Source organism: Sinocyclocheilus rhinocerous, unplaced genomic scaffold (assembly GCF_001515625.1).
Source record: "Sinocyclocheilus rhinocerous isolate Xijiao unplaced genomic scaffold, SAMN03320098_v1.1 scaffold2749, whole genome shotgun sequence".
Taxonomy (NCBI): Eukaryota; Metazoa; Chordata; class Actinopteri; order Cypriniformes; family Cyprinidae; genus Sinocyclocheilus; species Sinocyclocheilus rhinocerous.
Window position 1 is genome coordinate 1,635 of NW_015626398.1, and position 21,005 is coordinate 22,639.

The 21,005-nt window shown below is 36.5% G+C and overlaps 2 protein-coding genes across 3 annotated transcripts in view; both read left to right on the top strand.

Moving 5' to 3' along the window:
* Positions 1-841: 841 nt before the first annotated feature.
* On the top strand, positions 842-10,906 carry tgoln2 (trans-golgi network protein 2). Of its 2 annotated transcripts, none has more exons than XM_016520380.1 (4): positions 842-987; positions 3,588-4,564; positions 4,700-4,783; positions 10,865-10,906. In XM_016520380.1, the coding sequence occupies exons 1-4, from the start codon at positions 942-944 to the stop codon at positions 10,889-10,891; spliced, it is 1,134 nt and encodes a 377-aa protein (XP_016375866.1). In that variant the 5' UTR covers positions 842-941; the 3' UTR covers positions 10,892-10,906. The 2 variants fall into 2 exon arrangements, with proteins under 2 accessions (XP_016375866.1, XP_016375873.1); XM_016520387.1 differs by lacking the exon at positions 10,865-10,906 and adding an exon at positions 7,123-7,865.
* Positions 10,907-14,111: 3,205 nt separating this feature from the next.
* The window catches only part of stambpb (STAM binding protein b), a 29,625-nt gene continuing 22,731 nt past the window's right edge, over positions 14,112-21,005 (top strand). The window contains exons 1-8 of the mRNA XM_016520373.1: positions 14,112-14,930; positions 15,404-15,641; positions 15,991-16,066; positions 16,158-16,253; positions 18,016-18,391; positions 18,481-18,605; positions 19,939-20,076; positions 20,483-20,595. Of these exons, the coding sequence (XP_016375859.1) occupies positions 15,436-15,641; positions 15,991-16,066; positions 16,158-16,253; positions 18,016-18,391; positions 18,481-18,605; positions 19,939-20,076; positions 20,483-20,595 (1,130 nt within the window). The 5' untranslated portion in view covers positions 14,112-14,930; positions 15,404-15,435. The remainder of the gene's footprint in view (positions 14,931-15,403; positions 15,642-15,990; positions 16,067-16,157; positions 16,254-18,015; positions 18,392-18,480; positions 18,606-19,938; positions 20,077-20,482; positions 20,596-21,005) is intronic.

Consider the following 21,005-nt stretch of genomic DNA (forward strand, 5'->3'; position numbering starts at 1 on the left):
GTCAAAAAGCCAACGACAAGCACTTATCCATTTGTGCCACTGGAGCTGATGATTTACATCCACTTTTAACTCCATGTAAATAGACACCCCGTATTTTTTATTCCAGAGTAAGGGCAGTTTATACAATACATTTAAACTGAGCTACTTTAATACCATCTCTGAACTTTCTAGCACGACTCTGCTGTTCTTCGGCTGGTTCTTCCTCTATACGTTGATTGATAGATGTCTCGTCCAGTCAGCGGTGAGTAATCCCTAACCAATGGCGCTGTCTCAAACTATACCTGCCTTTTCCGGTTTGTCTGATTTGTCGTTGTGTTTTCTGACTTGTTATTTTGTTTTCGAATTTGTCATTGTGTTTTCTGACTTGTTATAATGTTTTCTGAATTGTTGTTGTGCTTTCTGAATTGTTATTTTGTTTTTTAAACTTGCATTTGCGTTTGTAATTTGTTATTTTGTTTTCAGAATTGTGATTTGCTCTGCACTTCTCGGTCACCGTACTGAGCAGCTCCACCAGCTTCCACTCACTCCCTCACCCGTCCCAGGACACTTGCAATCCTAAGGCAGAGCAAATAAACCATGCCTGTTAACAACAACAGCACAATGAATTTCAGCAAAAATGTGTGTATTAACTTACTTCGTATTTTTTAAGTCCTTCCCCAGCAGGCTCATTTTCTCCAGAATAGTCCTAAAACAAGAGGAAATGGAAACACTTATGAAAAATATTAAGACAGGGGTGCAATCTTAACATTAGAAAATATGACACTGCAGGACATGCATACAAAATACTGAAGCGCTCATCCTGAGCTTACGTCTTGACGCTGTGACGCAATCGCACTTCAAATGCGCACTTCGGAGTGCGCGCACTTCACTTTGGGACACGACACAGCTTTTGGCTTTACTGTCAGCGTTTTGTCAAGCTCGTGCCACTGTCTGAAGCCATAATGCGCTTAACAACGCTGTTTATCGTTGTCCTCTGCTCTTATCAAGGTGAGTTAATGTATTACACTAGTTATAGTAATATTCGTAAGATGTTTGTGGGATTGGGAGACAATATCGATTGATAAATCTAGTGACATGTTTATCTCTAAATCCTTGTCCTTGTGCGCACTGTATTTGGAAATAAAACTAATATCTGCTATTATTCTACATGTTGTTGGCTAATTATTCTCCTAATGTACGGCATTTTCCCCACTTTTGTAATGCGTGACAGTTTTTGGGGCAGAGGTGGTAAAACATGTCTGGCTCAACCACATTCCTGCTTTTGAAATTTACGTAAATAGGATATACTTCCTGTTTGTGGTCGCCATTGTTTACATATTGCAATATCTGAGTGCGTGTTCGCTATTTACCGTATTCTCTTAGTAAATCGGTAAAAATATACAGACAGATGAAACAATAAGACGAAAACCAACATGAAGACTATTAGTAAGGTGTTGGGCCACCAGAACAGCTTAAATGCTCCTTGGCATTGATTCTGCAAGTCTAAGCAGGGCTTGACGCTAACCATGTTGAGGTTAACGCTAAAGTTGAAAAATTTAGAAGCGCATTAAAAAAATGTAGGGGCGCAATGCAAATTTGTCAAATTATGTGTTTTAGCTTTAATAAGGGGGATATGAGACATTTACCAGGATAATTATTTAATTGATCAGAATACAGAAAGTACACACGGATTTTAAATATTTTTGTTTCAGACTCTATTTAATAGGCTAATTATATAATTATTTATAGTCCTATTAAATTATATGTAGCCTAGCCTACATTAGGTATGTGACGGTATTACATTTTCACAATAGTCGTTTAAGCTTTTGTCACGGTATCACAATATATATTTTAGTAAGAGAAAAAAAAGTGTTGTCCTCCTAACAGGTTAAATAACTTTATTAAAGAAAGACTTTATAAAAAAAAAAACAAATACACAAAAATATAAAGTAAACAAGTGTTTCAAGATTAGAGTGCACAAGATTAACGTTCAGATGAACGAAAGAACAATAGGTAACACTTTACAATAAGGTCCCATTTGTTAACATTATTTAAAGCAGGTTAACATTAACTAACAATATGCAATAGCTAATTGTTGCAGTAGTTAATATTCTTTGTTAACGTTGACTAATAAAATTACAACTATTTATTGTTAGTTAATGTTAGCTCCGTTGAATAATATTAGCAGACACAACTTTTGATTTTATAATGTATTATTAAAAGTTGAAATGAACAAACTATGATTAATAAATGCAATCATTGTTAATTCATGTTGACAAATGTAGTTAATTAATGTTAATGGCACCTGTTAACTGTTACAGAACAATAATAACGAATCAGTTAGATAGGCCATGTTTTAGGTTAGATTAAAAGGAAAAAAATGTTTAAGTTTGAAATTAAACGGCTCATTAAGTCTTTAAGTAATTATTTGGTGCTATGGTGAAGACTAAAGTGAATATAAATATCTAAATGACTGTGAAACATTGGGCAAATTCCAAACGGCTTTTTTGCGCCCTTGAAGGGCACTTCGGGAAGGGGACGCCATTTGTAGGGACTTTCCAAACGAAAGTGAGCAATTTAATCCTTTCATGAAGGGCCCTTCCAGAAGTCCATTAGCGAAGGGAACATGCGATGGTCACTTCACGGAAGTGATTTCCGTTTGTGATCATGTGATCTTCAGTTAGGAGATCTTGCGACGCATTTTAAAGCAAAGTTGTGGTTGATTTCGACTTCACATACAAACGTAAGTAATTTAATAGTAATTAAATTTGTCTTTATTTTAATGTAATAATTTTTTTTGTCAGAAATATTATTTAAGATGGTAGTTTAAGCAAGTTTAGTTTGAAAAAGCTTAATAGTAAATAAGACACAATTAGACAATATTTGAATAAAATAATAATAATGTGAAGAAATATATATTTGCAACAACTGGTGGAGTGCTGAATGCTTGCACGCACCCGCAGCGTTGTCAAGGTAACATTTGGTCAGTCATTCCCTTCGCCAAGGGAGTTCCAAACGCTTATACGAGACAGTAATGCCCTACACCCTTCAAAGAACGCACTTCAAGGGCTCTGCCCTTCGAAGGGAATAGGGCATAAGGATGCTCACTTCCGTTTGGAATTCGCCCATTATTTACACAGTTCAGAAAGTAGTGCTGCTGCATTGTTTACAGGGTTACCGGGGTAACGGCAGCGTCAGCGCCCTCTAGTGGTGAGTGTGTGTTTTCATTCAGCGCGTCCCCTTCCCTCGCTCCGCCTTTCTTCTCATCTGTGCTCAAACAAATCGTTTTTTTTTTTTTTTTTTTTTAAGTTCAGTAATCATATGAGGCTGTATCGCTGTTTTTCCATAAATAAATTGAAGAAATTAATAAGTTTGTTATAGGCTACTGTGTAAGTTAGGCTGTTTAAGAAATTGTATTCGCGCTCATGCTCCTAAATACATTTTCCTATTTTTAGTCGCAAATGCGAGTGAACTGCTAGCACTGTCCAGCCCTGCAGAGGACATGGGACACGATTCCTTCATTTGAAGTTTTGATAATACGATAGGCTTAAACTGTGTGTCATGCCCAAAATTTTATTGTGATGTTTTTATTTTGTGATATTTTCCAGTTTGCTCCAAATCACTGCCGAGTAACATTTCAGGAGAAAATTCTAGACAACTGGATGCAGAAGAGGGTACAACTGTTTCACCGAGAACAGCTGCAAAAGGGCCAAAAAGTAATGACGTAGACGCTTCAAATAATAATGATCCAGATAACAATAAAGGTGAAAAACCAAGTGAAGAACAGAAGAACCCATCTGCCAGCGATATTGAAAGTAGTAAGGAAATTGCCTCTCAAACTCCTGAAGAAACTCAAAGCAAAAATAATGAAGCAAACAATGAAAAGAGTCAAACCCTAACTGAAGATGTTAATGAAAACACACCCCTGGAAAATGCTAACAAAGATAAAGCTGAGTCAAATAATGAAGGAAAAGACAAGCTGCCCGCACTTGCCCAAAATGAAACAGACAATCCAAAAAACAACATTGAAACTGATGAAGCTGCACCAAAAGAAGAGGCTAAAGAGAAGACGACCACAGCTGAACTAAATAAAGAAGATGATGCACAAGCAGGCTCTAAACCTGCTGAAGGTGGTGGAGAAAAACCAAAAGATGATGGAACAGGTCAAGAGGAGCATAAAGACGTTTTAGGTGAACCAACTGGTGAAAAAGGTGACGAGAAGCCGACCACAGCTGACCAAAAAGAAGAGGCTGAAGACAATAAGGACCCTGAACTTTCTGAAGAGGGTGGAGATGAAACAGATGGCAAGAGTGAAGAGAAGTCACCTGGACCTGAGATCCCTACAGACGAAGACGTACAAAATGGTGATTCAGCAAATGACCCTGAAGAAGGTGAAGGTGAAGATACTGTTGATGAACCTTCAAATGAACAGGATACATTTAACAGCAAAACAGAAAAGAAGGACAATAAAGTGAAAGCTTATCAACAAGAGGAGAGTGCAGAGAACAGCCACTTCTTTGCCTATCTGGTCTGTGCCGTTATACTGGTGGCTGTGCTGTATATCGCCAGTCACAACAAGCGCAAGGTTAGTGGGTCTGTTTGTACATGCACCTTTTTCCATCCTAGAGACGTTGTGTGTTTTTAGTTTTTTTTACTGCTGTATTTTAAAGATGTCAAATGGCAATTAAATGACAGTCATTTCTTTCGCCTTTGCCTGCAGATCATTGCCTTCGTCTTTGAGGGTCGGAGATCAAGAGGCACACGGAGACCCAAGTCATCTGATTACCACAAACTCGACCAGAGTGTAAGTAGCGTTACGTACACACACAGCGAGTTAAGACTCCTATCTATTCCTTTTATTTAAAAATATTTGAAAAATACATAAACGGACTTAAAAAAAAAAAATGATATGCACATTTTCTAAATTAAAATTCCTATTAATAATGTTTTTATCAAGTATAAAGTAAAAAAATTCCAGGGTGATAAAACTGTCATAATATCATATTGAAGGAAAAATATCAAAATTAAACCTGAAAGTAGTTTAAAGGGGTCATGAACTGCCTTTTGTACTTTTGTAATGTTGTACTCTTCTCTGAGGTCCACTTATAATGTTACCTAGATTTTACATCATAATTTAGAAGTAATAGGCTATTTTCTGTCCTGTTTTAACCCCCCTCATCAGAACGCTCTGTTTGAATAGGCGTGGCGGATCGTAGAGTCGGAAGTAAACACCCACTGCTATGATTGGCTAATAGTTCTGTATGTTTGACAAACATTCCTCATAGATGGACACCGCAGTGATTTAGGTCAGAAATGCATAAATAACTCAATACATATTAAACGATCTGTAATGACAGGCAAAGCAATAGTGATTACGTAATAAAAACAGTTACTCACACTTGTGTGTTGCAATATAGTCGGCACAGCGTCGTCTTTTAGTTTCAATCTTTCTGAAAATCCTGCGTCGAATTGTGCCTTGTTTGTAAACAAATACGCTGTAAAATGAAGTGAACAAAGGACAACGTTCTTACCGACACGGTCTGGAACTTTATTAAAAATAAAGTTCATCAAATCAAATTTATCGTGTGGTTTCTGCGTAGACCTGCGTTTGTCGCTGTCAAAAAAGTTTTGAGTTCTGAAACTTACAGAATATTTTTATAACACAAACCTCAACCTCTTATATGTCAAACGAACAAGGGAATTTTGATTTCTAAGTTCATGACCCCTGTAATAAAGCTTTTATATGTTTAACAAAACCACTTTGTAACAAAGTTCGTAGTCACGGGAAGAAGGAGGCGGGAACCGGCGAGCATTTGAACAAAATCTCCGTTCCAACGGCTCTCGGCCCCGCCCCTCTCGTCACACACTTTTTAGTATTTTAAAAACTTAAAGGGGTCATATGATGCGATTTCAAGTTTTCCTTTCTCTTTGGAGTGAGCATCATATGACCCCTTTAAGTCCGCTAAATCAGTCATGTTGTGTGACCAACATGCATGGAAACAAATAAAATGAAAAACATAAAACAGGAAATGATTTAATAGAGAGGAGCTGTGTAGACGCTCATTTGACTTTTTATGACAAGACAAAGTTAGTTCAGAAAGTAAAATGTCATGTGGTGTGAAAACTCCCCAAAACTTTTACTATATTTGTAAAAAGACTGATTTATTAAAACACTTAAATGTATTCTCACATATATTCAAGGTGTTCAAGGAAAATATGTCATTATTATGATTAGTGTTCACTTTTTACGTGGTTACACCACATGAAATTTTGAGAGAATGTGGAATTTGAGAAAATTTGAAGTTTCTTAATGTTATGAAAGGTTTTCGAAATAATGTGAAGAGGATATGTTTTAAGCTGTTTTTAAATATTTTCTCTTTGTCTTTATCAGTTATACTCTTATTTGTCATTAACCCAAATGCAAGTTAAACTCAGTTAAGCAACTAAACAAAAAGCTTGCTAGTTGAATGTAACCTAATTATGTTGAGCTGCAACATAACACACAATTGAAATCATAAGAACAACACTCTGATTTTGCACCTTTTCCGCCATCAGCCAAACTGTTCCATTCTGAAATATAACTGTAGCCGTTCCTTATCATTCTTAAGGCCTGTTCACACCAAGCACGATAACTATAAAGATAACGATAAAGATATAGTTCTAAAAATCGTTCTCAATATTAAAGAATAGCAGAGTCCACACCACAACTATAACGATAAAGACAAAGAGAAACGATATCGTTGGAATCACTTTCAGAACGATTTTTTTCCAGCTGATGAACGACACAAACATTGACAGCCAATCAGAATCCATCCTGCTGTAACGAGCTCGAGAATTTAAAGCGGCAGACGCGCATGTGCTTAGAATAAACAGACGATATCGTTCGCTGGTGTGGACGCTAATATCGTTATCTTTATAGTTATCGTTCTTGGTGTGAACGGGGCTTTAGAACCCGTTCAGCCCGATGGTGGAAAAGCAGCTTATGTTAATCAAATAAAACCGTCCATTAAAAACATCTGTTGCCACGTTATTACATTACATTAAGTAACAGTTTTTACCGCAGTAGAATTGAGTTGTTAAACCAATCAATTATCTTACATTTGAACTGAAATTTTATTGCGTGTTCTGTATTCTGTTTTCCAGTGAGAAAACCCAGTCAGATGAGTCAGCGGTGGATGAATCTAAATATTTGAAGTGTGATTTTGAAACTTGAATTATCCATAATGAGGCATATATCACCACTCATAAACATTGCACAGAAACTGTCACTAACTCATCCAAAATGATATTAATAATGACAAATTCTCATCCATCCGTAGCATGTCAGGTATGTTGAAAACAATGTCTCTTGTAGTTCTAAAATGTCTGGGATGGTCTTCAGTCAGGTTTAGAGTGTTACGAACACACCGGTACATATTGCAGATGTTGGTTCTGTGGCCTCTCGTTCTATTTAATTTCCGAGCCTTTTTTTGGGTAGAGTTACGTGGTTGTCTTTGTTTTTCTTTTTCTCAATTTATTGCTGGGCGAAATGTGTAATACCGAAGGAACCGATATGTATTTTTTTGAAAGTATATGTTGGCTGCTTTTTCATGAAGATGAATGACGTTTAATGGGAGATTGGGAATGATTGAGTTTTGAAATGTTCTTCTTGACATTTCTTGAGCACTTCTTGAAGCTGATCGCACACATTTATGGGACAGGTGAATTCTTTCTACAGGTGTGGATTAGAAAAGGAGTGGCAAGCTTTTGTTCTTATGTTAAAGATGTTCAAAACACCATGAAAGCATCTTAACTGCTCTATGAATGCTAAATTAGCTTTGAAGGGCTCAACACAAAGGATTTTATTTGCTGGCCCAGTCAGACCAGTTCAGATTCATGCTTGCCCTTTTCACTGGCCCAAGAACAAAAATAATTTAATGCGTCAGAAAGAAATGTTTTATTAGGGTTTAAAGCAATTTAAATACATTTAATTGCATACAGTGTGCACACCATCTATGCGGTGATGTGTTTGAGTGGGTTTAGTCTGTTTATATTGTATTTGAATTTATCAGTCAGGGGTTCGGTTGTGGTTTTCTAAATGGACTGCATTTGGACACTTTGAGGAAAAAACACTACAGCCCTGATTTTGACGAGTTGCACTTTTCATTCTTCTAAAAGCTTTGACTCAAGTGACTTTAATGTTGAAAGAAGCCATCCAGTTCTGGAGTCAGTCCACTGTTTAGCTGATGAAGAAGCCACCGTTGTTGTTTGCAGCAGTCAATGATGCATTTGAAAGAAGATTGTTTTTGGTGTACAGTAGGATTATAATTACCCACGCTTGATTTATGAAGCAAGATGTCTGTGCCAAATCTAGATAATGCCCAGGAATGAGAAACAAACGGATATATATTCATACTCTTATCCTAAAAGTGGGAAATATTGTGGATGTTTTATTTGGCGCGATGTCAAACACGATCACACTCCTGTTGTGCCTATACTGAGATTCCCGCTGTATTCTCCGTTAAGCCTGTGAGTGATGCTTTGACATTTAGCCAGTGGCTTTGCACAACCACTTTTCTTGAAATTCTGGACCTATTTTGAATTATTATGTGGGTAAAAATATATGAAGGGGGTTTAACTTACCTATTTACTGTGGTCAATCTTTTATCACTATTGAAACTTTTTCACAAGTGATATTCTTTCTACTCTGAAAAGAGATGGAATAAAGGTTTGACTTTTCCTCTGACTGGTCTCTTCTTGTCAACGGAGTTATTATTGCGAACTAAGACTAAAAAACTTTACTTTTTACTTTACTTTTTAGTCATTTAGCAGACGCTTTTATCCAAAGCGACTTACAAATAAGAAAAAGTAATTAAAACTAAAAAAAACTTAACTAAAAACTTCAATAAACATTACCTGAAATAAAAAATAAATAAACTTCAACATTTTTTAGTTCAACATTGTAAGTTGAAGTACTAAAATAAAGCTAAATAAACCTCTTAAATTTATTTAAAATTAAATAGACTACATATAAAAACTAATATATAAACTAATAATAAATTAAAAATGTATTAATAAATTTATTATAAATAAAAAGTTTTTGAACAGTAAGATTTTTACTGTTTTTTTGTTTTTTTAAGAATCTCTTCTGCTCACCAAGCCTGCCTTTATTTGATCCAAAAGCAGCAATATTGTGATTTAGTTTTTTACTATTTAAAATAACTGCTTTTTATTTTAATATTTTAAAATGTAATGTATTCCTGTGATCAAAGCTACATTTTCAGCATCATTACTCCAGTCTTCAGTGTCACATGATCCTTCAGAAATCATTCTGCTGATTTGCTGTTTAAGAAACATTTTTTATTATTATTATCAATATTTAAAACAGTTGAGTACATTTTGTTTCAGGAATATTTGATGAATAAAAAGACCCAAAGATCAGCATTTATCTGAAATAAAAAGCTTTTGTAACATTATACGCTTATTACAGGTCCCGGGCAGTCGGGAAGACTGTAAGCAGTAATCAACTTAGCAGTAAATGAGAGAGACAAGAGTTACTGTCACGGTCCCCTTTGTTGTCTGAGGATGAGCTGCAGTCGTCACGGTAACTCAACTCTCTCAACTGACACCCAGAATTCAGAAAATGCAGCTGAACTCTTCAGTGTAAACTCATTATAATACATTTAAGTAATTAAAATAAGTGCTGTCAAACGATTAATCGCGATTAATCGCATCCAAAATACAAATTTTTGCTCACATAATACAGTATATGTGTGTACTGTGTATATTTATTATGTATATATAAATACAAACACTTGCATGTATATATTTAAGAAAATATGTAATGTTTATATATTTATATACAATATAAATTAGATTAATATAAATATATACATGTAAATATTCTCAAAATATATACTGTATGTGTCTGCTTTTATATATACGTAATACATATACACAGTACACAAACATATTATGTAAACAAAAACTTATTTTGGATGCGATTAATCGTTGGACAGCACTTATATATACATATAAATAGAAATAAACATGAATAAAAATTAAATATATACAAATAATTTAATTTGTGACCCAAACTATATGCAGGGTGGTCACACTCTCCCCAACAAAGAAGCTAATGCCTCCAAATATTGTTTAAATAACCGTATTAGTTTGTTGGTTCCTTTTTATCTTTCAATAGGCAAATATGGGGTAATTTAATGGTGTCAGTGTCCGGTACACTCTAAAAAATGCTGGGTTAAATACAACATTTTTTAGAGTGTATGGTATGAAAAGAGCAGGTATGTAGAATGATGGTATGTATGTTGGTGTTGGGGAAGTGTAGTATTGTGAATAACTGCTTGCTGGCATGGCTGGTGTCCCGTTAAACCCTAAAGTGTTAACTGATGTGTGTGTCTGTAATGGTGGCTGACCTAAATGTGAGTACGTGAGCCTCTGTGCTGGTCTTCGATGCCTTGTAGATCTATTGAAGGGGGATTTTGTGTAGTTGTGTTTGGGTTAGTTAGGACAACAGGAATGCCTCTGTCTTCATGGATGCTCTCTGGTACAAATGCCTCCTCATCTACAGGTAATTATTCTTCATCGGCTTGTGTTTCTGCAGGTAAGTATTCCTTATCTATGCTCTCTGGTACTGATGTCTTTGAGGTTGTGACTCACTATACTCGTGCCATGAGATAGGAAATGTTGGCGTTCCAGACCGTTTCAAGGAGTCCACTGCAGTAGTTAAAGCTTCTATTTGTACCCTCAGCTGCTGAATGGTCTTATCTTTTGTCGTCTCATCCACTCTCACCATTTCAGACTCAAACTGTGCGCTGTGTGCATGTACCACCGTATGGCATTGCCTCTCACTTTCATCACTTGTAATTCTTATTACATGCCTCAGCAGGGTTTCATCAGAGACATTGGCATCTAAGAGGAAAGATTAGAGTTCGTAGAAGAGGCCCATGGAACCTTTAAGATCTGAAGAGCATCATTACTCCAGTCTTCAGTGTCACATGATCCTTCAGAAATCATTCTGCTGATTTGCTGTTTAAGAAACATTTTTTATTATTATTATCAATATTTAAAACAGTTGAGTACATTTTGTTTCAGGAATATTTGATGAATAAAAAGACCCAAAGATCAGCATTTATCTGAAATAAAAAGCTTTTGTAACATTATACGCTTGTTACAGGTCCCGGGCAGTCGGGAAGACTGTAAGCAGTAATCAACTTAGCAGTAAATGAGAGAGACAAGAGTTACTGTCACGGTCCCCTTTGTTGTCTGAGGATGAGCTGCAGTCGTCACGGTAACTCAACTCTCTCAACTGACACCCAGAATTCAGAAAATGCAGCTGAACTCTTCAGTGTAAACTCATTATAATACATTTAAGTAATTAAAATAAGTGCTGTCAAACGATTAATCGCGATTAATCGCATCCAAAATACAAATTTTTGCTCACATAATACAGTATATGTGTGTACTGTGTATATTTATTATGTATATATAAATACAAACACTTGCATGTATATATTTAAGAAAATATGTAATGTTTATATATTTATATACAATATAAATTAGATTAATATAAATATATACATGTAAATATTCTCAAAATATATACTGTATGTGTCTGCTTTTATATATACGTAATACATATACACAGTACACAAACATATTATGTAAACAAAAACTTATTTTGGATGCGATTAATCGTTGGACAGCACTTATATATACATATAAATAGAAATAAACATGAATAAAAATTAAATATATACAAATAATTTAATTTGTGACCCAAACTATATGCAGGGTGGTCACACTCTCCCCAACAAAGAAGCTAATGCCTCCAAATATTGTTTAAATAACCGTATTAGTTTGTTGGTTCCTTTTTATCTTTCAATAGGCAAATATGGGGTAATTTAATGGTGTCAGTGTCCGGTACACTCTAAAAAATGCTGGGTTAAATACAACATTTTTTAGAGTGTATGGTATGAAAAGAGCAGGTATGTAGAATGATGGTATGTATGTTGGTGTTGGGGAAGTGTAGTATTGTGAATAACTGCTTGCTGGCATGGCTGGTGTCCCGTTAAACCCTAAAGTGTTAACTGATGTGTGTGTCTGTAATGGTGGCTGACCTAAATGTGAGTACGTGAGCCTCTGTGCTGGTCTTCGATGCCTTGTAGATCTATTGAAGGGGGATTTTGTGTAGTTGTGTTTGGGTTAGTTAGGACAACAGGAATGCCTCTGTCTTCATGGATGCTCTCTGGTACAAATGCCTCCTCATCTACAGGTAATTATTCTTCATCGGCTTGTGTTTCTGCAGGTAAGTATTCCTTATCTATGCTCTCTGGTACTGATGTCTTTGAGGTTGTGACTCACTATACTCGTGCCATGAGATAGGAAATGTTGGCGTTCCAGACCGTTTCAAGGAGTCCACTGCAGTAGTTAAAGCTTCTATTTGTACCCTCAGCTGCTGAATGGTCTTATCTTTTGTCGTCTCATCCACTCTCACCATTTCAGACTCAAACTGTGCGCTGTGTGCATGTACCACCGTATGGCATTGCCTCTCACTTTCATCACTTGTAATTCTTATTACATGCCTCAGCAGGGTTTCATCAGAGACATTGGCATCTAAGAGGAAAGATTAGAGTTCGTAGAAGAGGCCCATGGAACCTTTAAGATCTGAAGACTGTTTGTGTGGAAGAATGGGCCAAAATCACACCTGAGCGATGCATGCGACTAGTTTCTCCATACAGGAGGCGTCTCGAAGCTGTTATTACCAACAAAGGCTTTTGTACGAAGTATTAAATACATTTCAGCAAGCATGTTCAATACTTTTTCCCTGGGTCATTACATTTTATTACACAGAACTTAATTTCTGAACTTATTTGTATTGTTTTCTTTGTATGTGTGGATTACTTGGGTTGTTACCAACATCTGGTGAAAATTTCATGTCAACAGCACTTTTAGAAAAATGGTGATGTGTTCAATACTTATTTTACCCACTGTATATACATATAAATAGAAATAAACATAAATGAAAATGAAATATACAAAAATAATTTAATTTGTGACCCAAACTATATGTGGGGTGGTCACACACTATACCATTCAAAACTTGGAGCCAGTATAATTTTTTTTTTTTTTAAAGAAATTATAGAAACTAATATTTTTATTTAGCAAGGATGCTTTAAATTGATCAAAAGTGTTACAAAATGTTACAAAAGGTTTCAGATAAATGCTGTTCTTCTGAACGTTCTGTTAAAGAAACTTGAAAAAATTATACTCCGCTGTTTTCAACGTAATAATAATAACAATTGTTTGAGCAGCAAATCAGAATATTAGAATGATTTCTGAAGGATCATGTGACACTGGAGTAATGATGTTTAAAATTCAGCGTTGAGATTACAGGAATAAATTACATTTTAAAATATATTCATAGAAAACTGTTAAATAGTAAAAAAATATTTCAAACTTTTACTGTTTTTGCTGTACTTTGGATCAAATAAGTGCAGGCTTGGTGAGCAGATGAGAATTCTTTAAAAAACATTAATAATAATAATATTGCATTTTATTTGTAATGCGCTTTTCTTAAACCCAAAGTGCTACAGTAAAACTAAAACACAAAAAGAACAACACAAAAATACAAGAATTAATTAAAAACAACCTTAAATAAATGCATCTTAATCAAAATTTTAAAGTGATCCAGAGTTGGTGCATTTCTGTGCATTCCATAATTTGGGGGCTTTGAATGAAAAAGCTCTTTCCCCCATAGTCTTAAGTTTGCATGAGGGCTGATAAAGTAAAAGAGAACTGGCAGAGTGGAGAGAGCGAGAAGGAGTACATGAACTTATAAGAGAGCAAAGATACGCTGGTGCAGTCCCATGTAGTGCTTTGTATGTTAAAATTAGAATTTTAAAATCAATCCATTGAAAGCCAGTGTAACTGTGAAAGCACTGTAATGTGTTCCCGTGGAGTAAACACATGAGCAGCAGAATTTTGAATGCACTGGAAGGCCAGAAAAATCATTAAACATCTTACTGTTTAAAGACTTTTGACTGGTAGTGTATTTAAAAAAAAAAAAAAAAATGACAAAAGCACACAAAATTACTAAAACTAAAAGTGTGACTGAATACACGAAATATAAAATAAAATTCTAATTATTAACAAAAACTATAATGACACTCAATGACACTCAATTTACATTGACCTGAATGTAAACATTCAAATAATAATGAAAAACCCTAAAATGTAAAAAAAAAAAAAAAATAATGTAATAGTTTAATAATAATTAACTGCATTCTGTCATTTGATAAAAACGGATCTGATCATTGAAACCCCATGAACAGAATCTTTTGCAGCAACACAGGCGTATAATCACTTACTGTCATAGAATAGTAATATTTACTACAATGTGGGCTTAAAAACCTGAGAAAAGTCCGCCAAAAAAAGTCTATATTTTGCATTCTTTTCCCATTTAATAAAACATTAATTGTAACATAATAATAATAAATTAATTCTATTGTTTTAACAACAGCAACAGCCCCATTAATTCTACTACTACTAATAGTAACAACAACAACAGAAATTATTTATTTAAGAACGCTTCCTGGGTTAATGGCAGTAAGTAAACAGCAAAAAGTTTATCAGTTACATATTAACTGACACACCTTGAATCTTATCGATCGTGAAAACCTTCCTCATTGTGGAAACACAGCAGCGTCTGTCAACAGAGGGAGACCAAACTGATCTGAGAGCGGCTCCAGACCTGCTGTTTGTTTGCGTCAGACAGGAAGAGGAAGTGAGTGAGTGAGTGAGTGGAGGGAGATTAAAGCGAAAAGGATGGATACAGAGCCATATAACGCGATTTAACGCGCCTTTATTTCAATGAAATAGAGTTAAAGGCGATGGACGAGTTTCCCCAGCTAATGTGATCGTGATCTGGAAAACAGAGACTCGTTATTAACACGGTAAGACTTTATAAAGCTTTATAATCTAACATTAGCCAGCTAGCTGCACAAATTCATGATCATCATACTGTATCATAACAATTCACCTATGAAAAAAAATAAATCAGTAAAGGCGGCCCCAGCTGTTGGTTATTTTGTGATATGATACAAAATAATGTAAAGTGAGTTTTTGAATGTGATATATCACTTGTTTGGAGATGTAACACTTTATTTTATCTTTATGCGAGCCAATATGTCAGCACAGTCAATAGTATTACTTGTTCACTACTTAGTAGTTTATATTATACTCACTAATAAGTAAGAATATATGAATTTTGCTACTGTACCTTTAAGACTTATATGTAAACGAATGTGTCATTCATTAAGTTGATGTAGTTGCATAGTTAGTAAATCGGTATAACACTGAATTATTTCATTCACAAGTGCAAGAGAAATCCAGTTTTGTCTGTAACGTGTTTTCGTTTGTGTCACAGGGTTGGAGGCGTAGATTGAGGACGTTGGCCGCATGATGTTGGACCACGCCGATGTGAGTTTGACCCCGGATGAACGGGTGCGAGCCTTGACCAAGAAGGGCAGCGCGGTGGACATGAATGAGGCAGTGCCCCTCCGCCGATACTTCCGCTCGGGCATGGAGGTGATCCGCATGGCCCATGTGTACGCCGAGGAGGGCAACACAGAGCACGCCTTTGTCCTCTACAACAAATGCATCACGTAAGAAGACCTGAATGCCGCTCTAGCTCCTTCTGTTTTTCTGCATTTTAAACAGACACTTAACCGAAAAGGAAAGTTCTCCTCATTTACTGACCTTCATGTCATTCCAAACTTGTGACTTTCTTTATTACTTATTCTGAGACTTGAAAAATTTCTCAGTGTTTTTTTGCAAAAGAAAGAAATTAAAATGGGTTGGGAACAACATGGGAGTGAGTAAATTATGACATAATGTTCATTTTTGGGTGGAGTATCGCTTTAACTTTAATGGGAGTCTCCGTTATGTGTGTAGTGTTGGTAATATTCAGTTTTCTTATAACAGGTTTAACTCTGGTTCTTTTTAACCCACCAGGCTTTTTATTGAAAAGCTCCCCAAGCATCCAGAATATAAACTGTCTAATATTCCTGAGAAGAAGGAGAATTTAAGGGTAACGTAGTCTAGTGAACTCTAGATCGATAATCTCAAATTTTCATCATACCATGTTAGTTGTCTCAATTTTGCTGTTGTTTCTCACACAGAAGCTAAAGGAGACCGCTTTTCCTCAAGCAGAGCAGCTGAAGAAACATTTACTGAGGAGATATGAGAAAGAATATGCTGAGTTCATCAGCAAAAAGGTGAGACATGTTTTCCAAACATTGGCAAACCTTTTCATGGAATAAAAGCGAAACCGATGAAACAATTTTTTCACCTCATATTGTTTTTATGACAGTTTAAGACATTTTCCAAATTCTGAATTAATGCATTCAGATATTTGTTTTCCCCCAAATTCCAGTGATTTTATTGTAATTCCGTAATTCTAGGATATGCAATATATTTTTTTATTACCATGGAAATCCCCAGAGCCCCCCAATACCCAGCAGTTACCATAAAAAAGTTAAATTCTATATGTGTGTGTGTGTGTATAGTCAATTTTTTCACGATTTGTGAAAAAACTAAACTTTTTACACAAAACATACTATGTTACTTTAATGAATATCCAATGGGACTATTGAGTGTCACAATACAAAGAATTTATTTATTTTTATTTATTCATTTTACTACTATTTAATAAAAAAAGAAATAGTATTAGTCTAATATAGGGATGCAATGATTCACTCAATTCACAATGCAATATGATTCACAATACTAATTTCACAATATGATTTTCTCACAGTTTTTTAAATGAGATTTAAGACATAAATGAAAAGGTGTACTGTCATTTTATTATTGCTTGGACAAAATGCTGCACATTTCTTTGTGAAATAGAATATGCCAAATAATAAAACTAAATATTAATTTTTAAAACATAACACAAATCAAATAAATAACACAAATAAAACAAATCTCTTCATATAAACAAACTAAGGCTTTGCCTGTGCCCTTTCTATTTAAAATTAGAGGCAACCACTGTATTTTAATCACAATCCAAACAAAGACGCTGCATACATGCAGCATGAGCAGTTTTTAATCTAAATTAGGTTGTATAATTTTGAGATTTGAAGCTAAAACAGCAGATGGGCTGAATGAAAACGCAAATTCACTCTCTGACAGCAGGTGGCGCTTATTACAGCATTTCCTTGGTTACTGCTGTAAACAAAGCAGCTGCACCTATGAACACTACTCTAATATGCATTCTACCAAAGACTAGAATACCCAAGACATGTCCCTCGTATAGTTTTGAATGGGGAAAAATGCAACGCTTAATATGGCCACTCAATCAAACGAAGCCCCATTTTCTGAGCAAAAGAGCCAATCCCTAATCGGTAAAGTCAGCGCGTCACTGCAGCTGCCGTTAGAAGTCCTGGTTTCTATAGAAACAGTCAGCGTTCTGAGACGTGTGCCTAGGACTGCGCATGCGCACTGGCTGATCTAGCCTGAAAAATAAGCCTTTTTAAACGCTATTTGAGCAAAATAAACAACATTTATGATGCAGTTGTTGTCAGATTTCATTGGTGATTTCAAATATGAAATTTAATCGTAAGCGTGGCGAACAGTTTTGGAGAATTTGATGTTTCCCCGTGGATGAGGATGGGGATGACCATTCAAAGATGACCGCCGAGTGACATGACTTGCTTTAAAGGGACTTTGATTATACACAGACAAGATGAAAAGAAAATACCATCTAAACTTTTCTGAAGGCAGTCAGTTCCCCTCAGAGATACATTCATATAAACTCTGATTGTATCGCAATTCGTTTAACATCTCATCTGACTTGAATCGTCACATATTTGTATTGATTTTCAACTGGCTCGGGGGGCATCGTTACATCGCTAGTCTAATGCAGATTTTCCATATACATTATTGACATGTGTTTGGTGTGATTCATTTCAAAGTTAAAGATGCACATGGTTTTTTCACCTTGGTCAGTCTTGTGAGTGTGGCTCTGTCGTCTGCTAGCGTGCAGAAGATCAGGCGCTGGAGCGGGAGTTGTCTCGGCAGCGTGAGCTGGAGGCGGAGAGGCGGCGTGTGGCGGACATGCAGAGGAGGCAGCTGGAGCAGGAGCAGTTCAGCAGGTTTGAGGAGTTGATCCGGCAGCAGGACCGGCAGCATAAGAGTCAGCTCGTCCACGAGTTCAACACACCAGCGCCCCTCCAAGACGACACACTGCTCATTCCTGGGATCCAGGGTCCCCCTCTGCCCTACCTAGAGTCCCCCACTCCCCCTCAGAGTCCACAGTACCCCTCGGCTAATCACAGCGCTCCGTCAGCTTCCAGCCCGGCTGTACCCCCGACCTTTGACCGCTCACTTAAACCGGGTCACCTCAGTAACAACAGTACGGCTTGCCGTCAATCCTCAGCAAACTTAGAGCAGCCTCTAATTCTGTGTTTTCAGGTTATTACGGTGTTTCTCTTTGTGTTTCAGCTACATTGGTCGATGGTTTACGGCAGATTGCTGTTCCTGCTGAGCTTTGCGGCAAATTTCTGCGATTGGCCAATAACAACACCATAAGAGCAGTGGAAACCTGTGGGATACTCTGTGGGAGACTGGTATGACTTTGTGACATGATTTATCATTCCTCTATTATGATTTTGTACCATAGTTGAATGTTGCGAGTCGCCTAAATTTTGCCTGTTACCAGGCTCAATGTTATTCGCAAAAGGCTTGTCAGACCAAGATGAATGTTTGCCGTAAAAGATTTGCTGCGATAAAACATTTAAACTTGAATAAACAGCTGTTAAAGGCATAGTTCACCCCAAAACGAAAATTTGCTGGTAATTTACTCACGCTCAGGCTATCCAAGATGTTGGTGACTTTTTTCTTCAGTAGAACAGCAAAGAAAATGTTTGGCTGAAACCATGGTCTTTGGTGATTCATAATATGTAGGTCAGTGGCTACAAGCACTTTGAGAGTCAAAACAGCATATCAGGCAGCACAAAATTAATACCAGTTGCCCCTGATGATATATTGAGATCTTATGAAGTGAAACGATCAGTCTGTGCAAGAAACTGAGCATTATTTACAACATTATTACCTGTAATCCAGAGCCTCAGGCTACAGGAAAATCCAGTTCTTTTCCTTGAACTGGATCTTTCAGACAGTTTGCTTCTGGTTCACACAATTGTTTCACCAGTTAATTTACATAATCATGCAATGTCACGTATACCCAATAATGTAATGTATACCCAATTATGTCTAAAGCATATCCAATTATGTCTAAAGCATATAAAATGAATTAGTCTTAATAAACTCACCTTTTTACATAATGAGAAACCATAAAAACTGTCATTTCGCCACTTCATTCAAGTGCTCGGTTCATACATGCTCGTAACAGCAGCTTATCAGTTCTTCAGTCTAAACTGTTTCTTCAATTCAGTGACTTTTGGAGGAACTGGAGTGCTGAATGAGTTGGCAAAACCCGGCATCACAGGATCATACGCTGGTATTTCGGCTCATTTCGAGTCGGAGTGACTGTCAGGCGTCCGAAAGTGAGTTTTGATTGAGTAAACTGTAGATCTGTGCTGTTCGAGCTGCAAACTGTTTCAGACGGTTCAGTCCGATTTGGTGAACTGGTTCATCCAATAAATTTTTTTATTGGATTAATTGGAATTTTTTTTAACAACATTTACTCTATATAGAATCTAAAGTGTAACAATAGAAAGTAGCATAGAGAAGATGCATAGCAGTTTAGTACTTGTGAGACCTGTCACAGAAAGACTTGATATTTGCTACCCTAATAGATAGAAATCTGATAGATAGATAGATAGATAGATAGATAGATAGGTAGGTAGGTAGGTACAGTTTAATACAGTTCTTGGATAAGCTTTACCAATACAGTGCATTAAGACATCTGACTGGAGAGTGTTTGTGTGCCTGTTGCAGAACAGGAACGCATTCACAGTGACACATGTGATTGTGCCGAAGCAGTGTGGAGGTCCAGATTACTGTGACACAGAGAATGAAGAGGAGCTGTTTCTGGTGCAGGACCAGTACGACCTCATCACGCTGGGCTGGATACATGTGAGTCGCAACCTTACATCACACTTCTGCCTTCTCTTGCTATATAACTGATCTGAACCACATATATGCAATAGTATGTAATATTTAAAAATTTTGAAATGGTAATTTCCCTGAATGTCTGTCAGTACAGTGGAGACACTTCTGCCTTGTTATATTTATTGTGCTCGTCATGTTTATTGCCCGTTATATTTAATGTGCTCTTATGTCTGATCCCTGTTGTCATGAACACGTGTGTATACTTGTTTTGTCAGTGTCTTTGCACCTTGGTCCGTCAGAAACGACATTTTGTTCTTCTGTATACTGTGTATGTGGAAGAATGAAAATAAAGTTGTGTTGAGTTGAGTTGAGACATACAGTTGTCTTACTGTGGTCATCATTCAGATGTCGCTGTCGCTCTGCTCCACAGACTCACCCCACTCAAACAGCCTTCCTGTCCAGCGTTGACCTGCATACTCACTGCTCATACCAGATGATGCTGCCGGAGTCCATTGCCATCGTCTGCTCTCCCAAATTCAATGAGTAAGTCCAGTCATGAGAAAGATGAAAACAGTGACGGCACAAGTGAGATGCAATGGCCCCAAAAACTATCCGGACACTTAAAGGGTAGTTCACCCAAAAATCAACATTCTGTCATTAATTACTCACCCTCATACCGTTCCAAACTCGTAAGACCTTTGTTCATCTTCAGAACACAAATTAAGATATTTTTGATGAAATCCGAGAGCTTTCTGGCCCTATATATACGGTTGAACTATATTTTGTTGGATCAGATCTGCCTCTTTCAAAAGCCTTTCCACAAATCCCACGATGTCGGTTCCTTCGCTTCCTTCTTTAATCCGGTAGATCCGTATATTATGGCGCTTTTCCACTGCATGGTACGGCTCGGTTTTCCACTGGGTACAGTACCTGGTACTTTTTTCAGTACCACC

Coding starts and splice junctions, on each gene's coding strand:
- tgoln2 (XM_016520380.1), top strand. CDS start 942: ATGCGCTTAACAACGCTGTTTATCGTTGTCCTCTGCTCTTATCAAG. Junction 4,565..4,699: donor CCAGTCACAACAAGCGCAAG/GTTAGTGGGTCT, acceptor CTTTGCCTGCAG/ATCATTGCCTTCGTCTTTGA. Junction 4,784..10,864: donor ACCACAAACTCGACCAGAGT/GTAAGTAGCGTT, acceptor ATGCCTCAGCAG/GGTTTCATCAGAGACATTGG.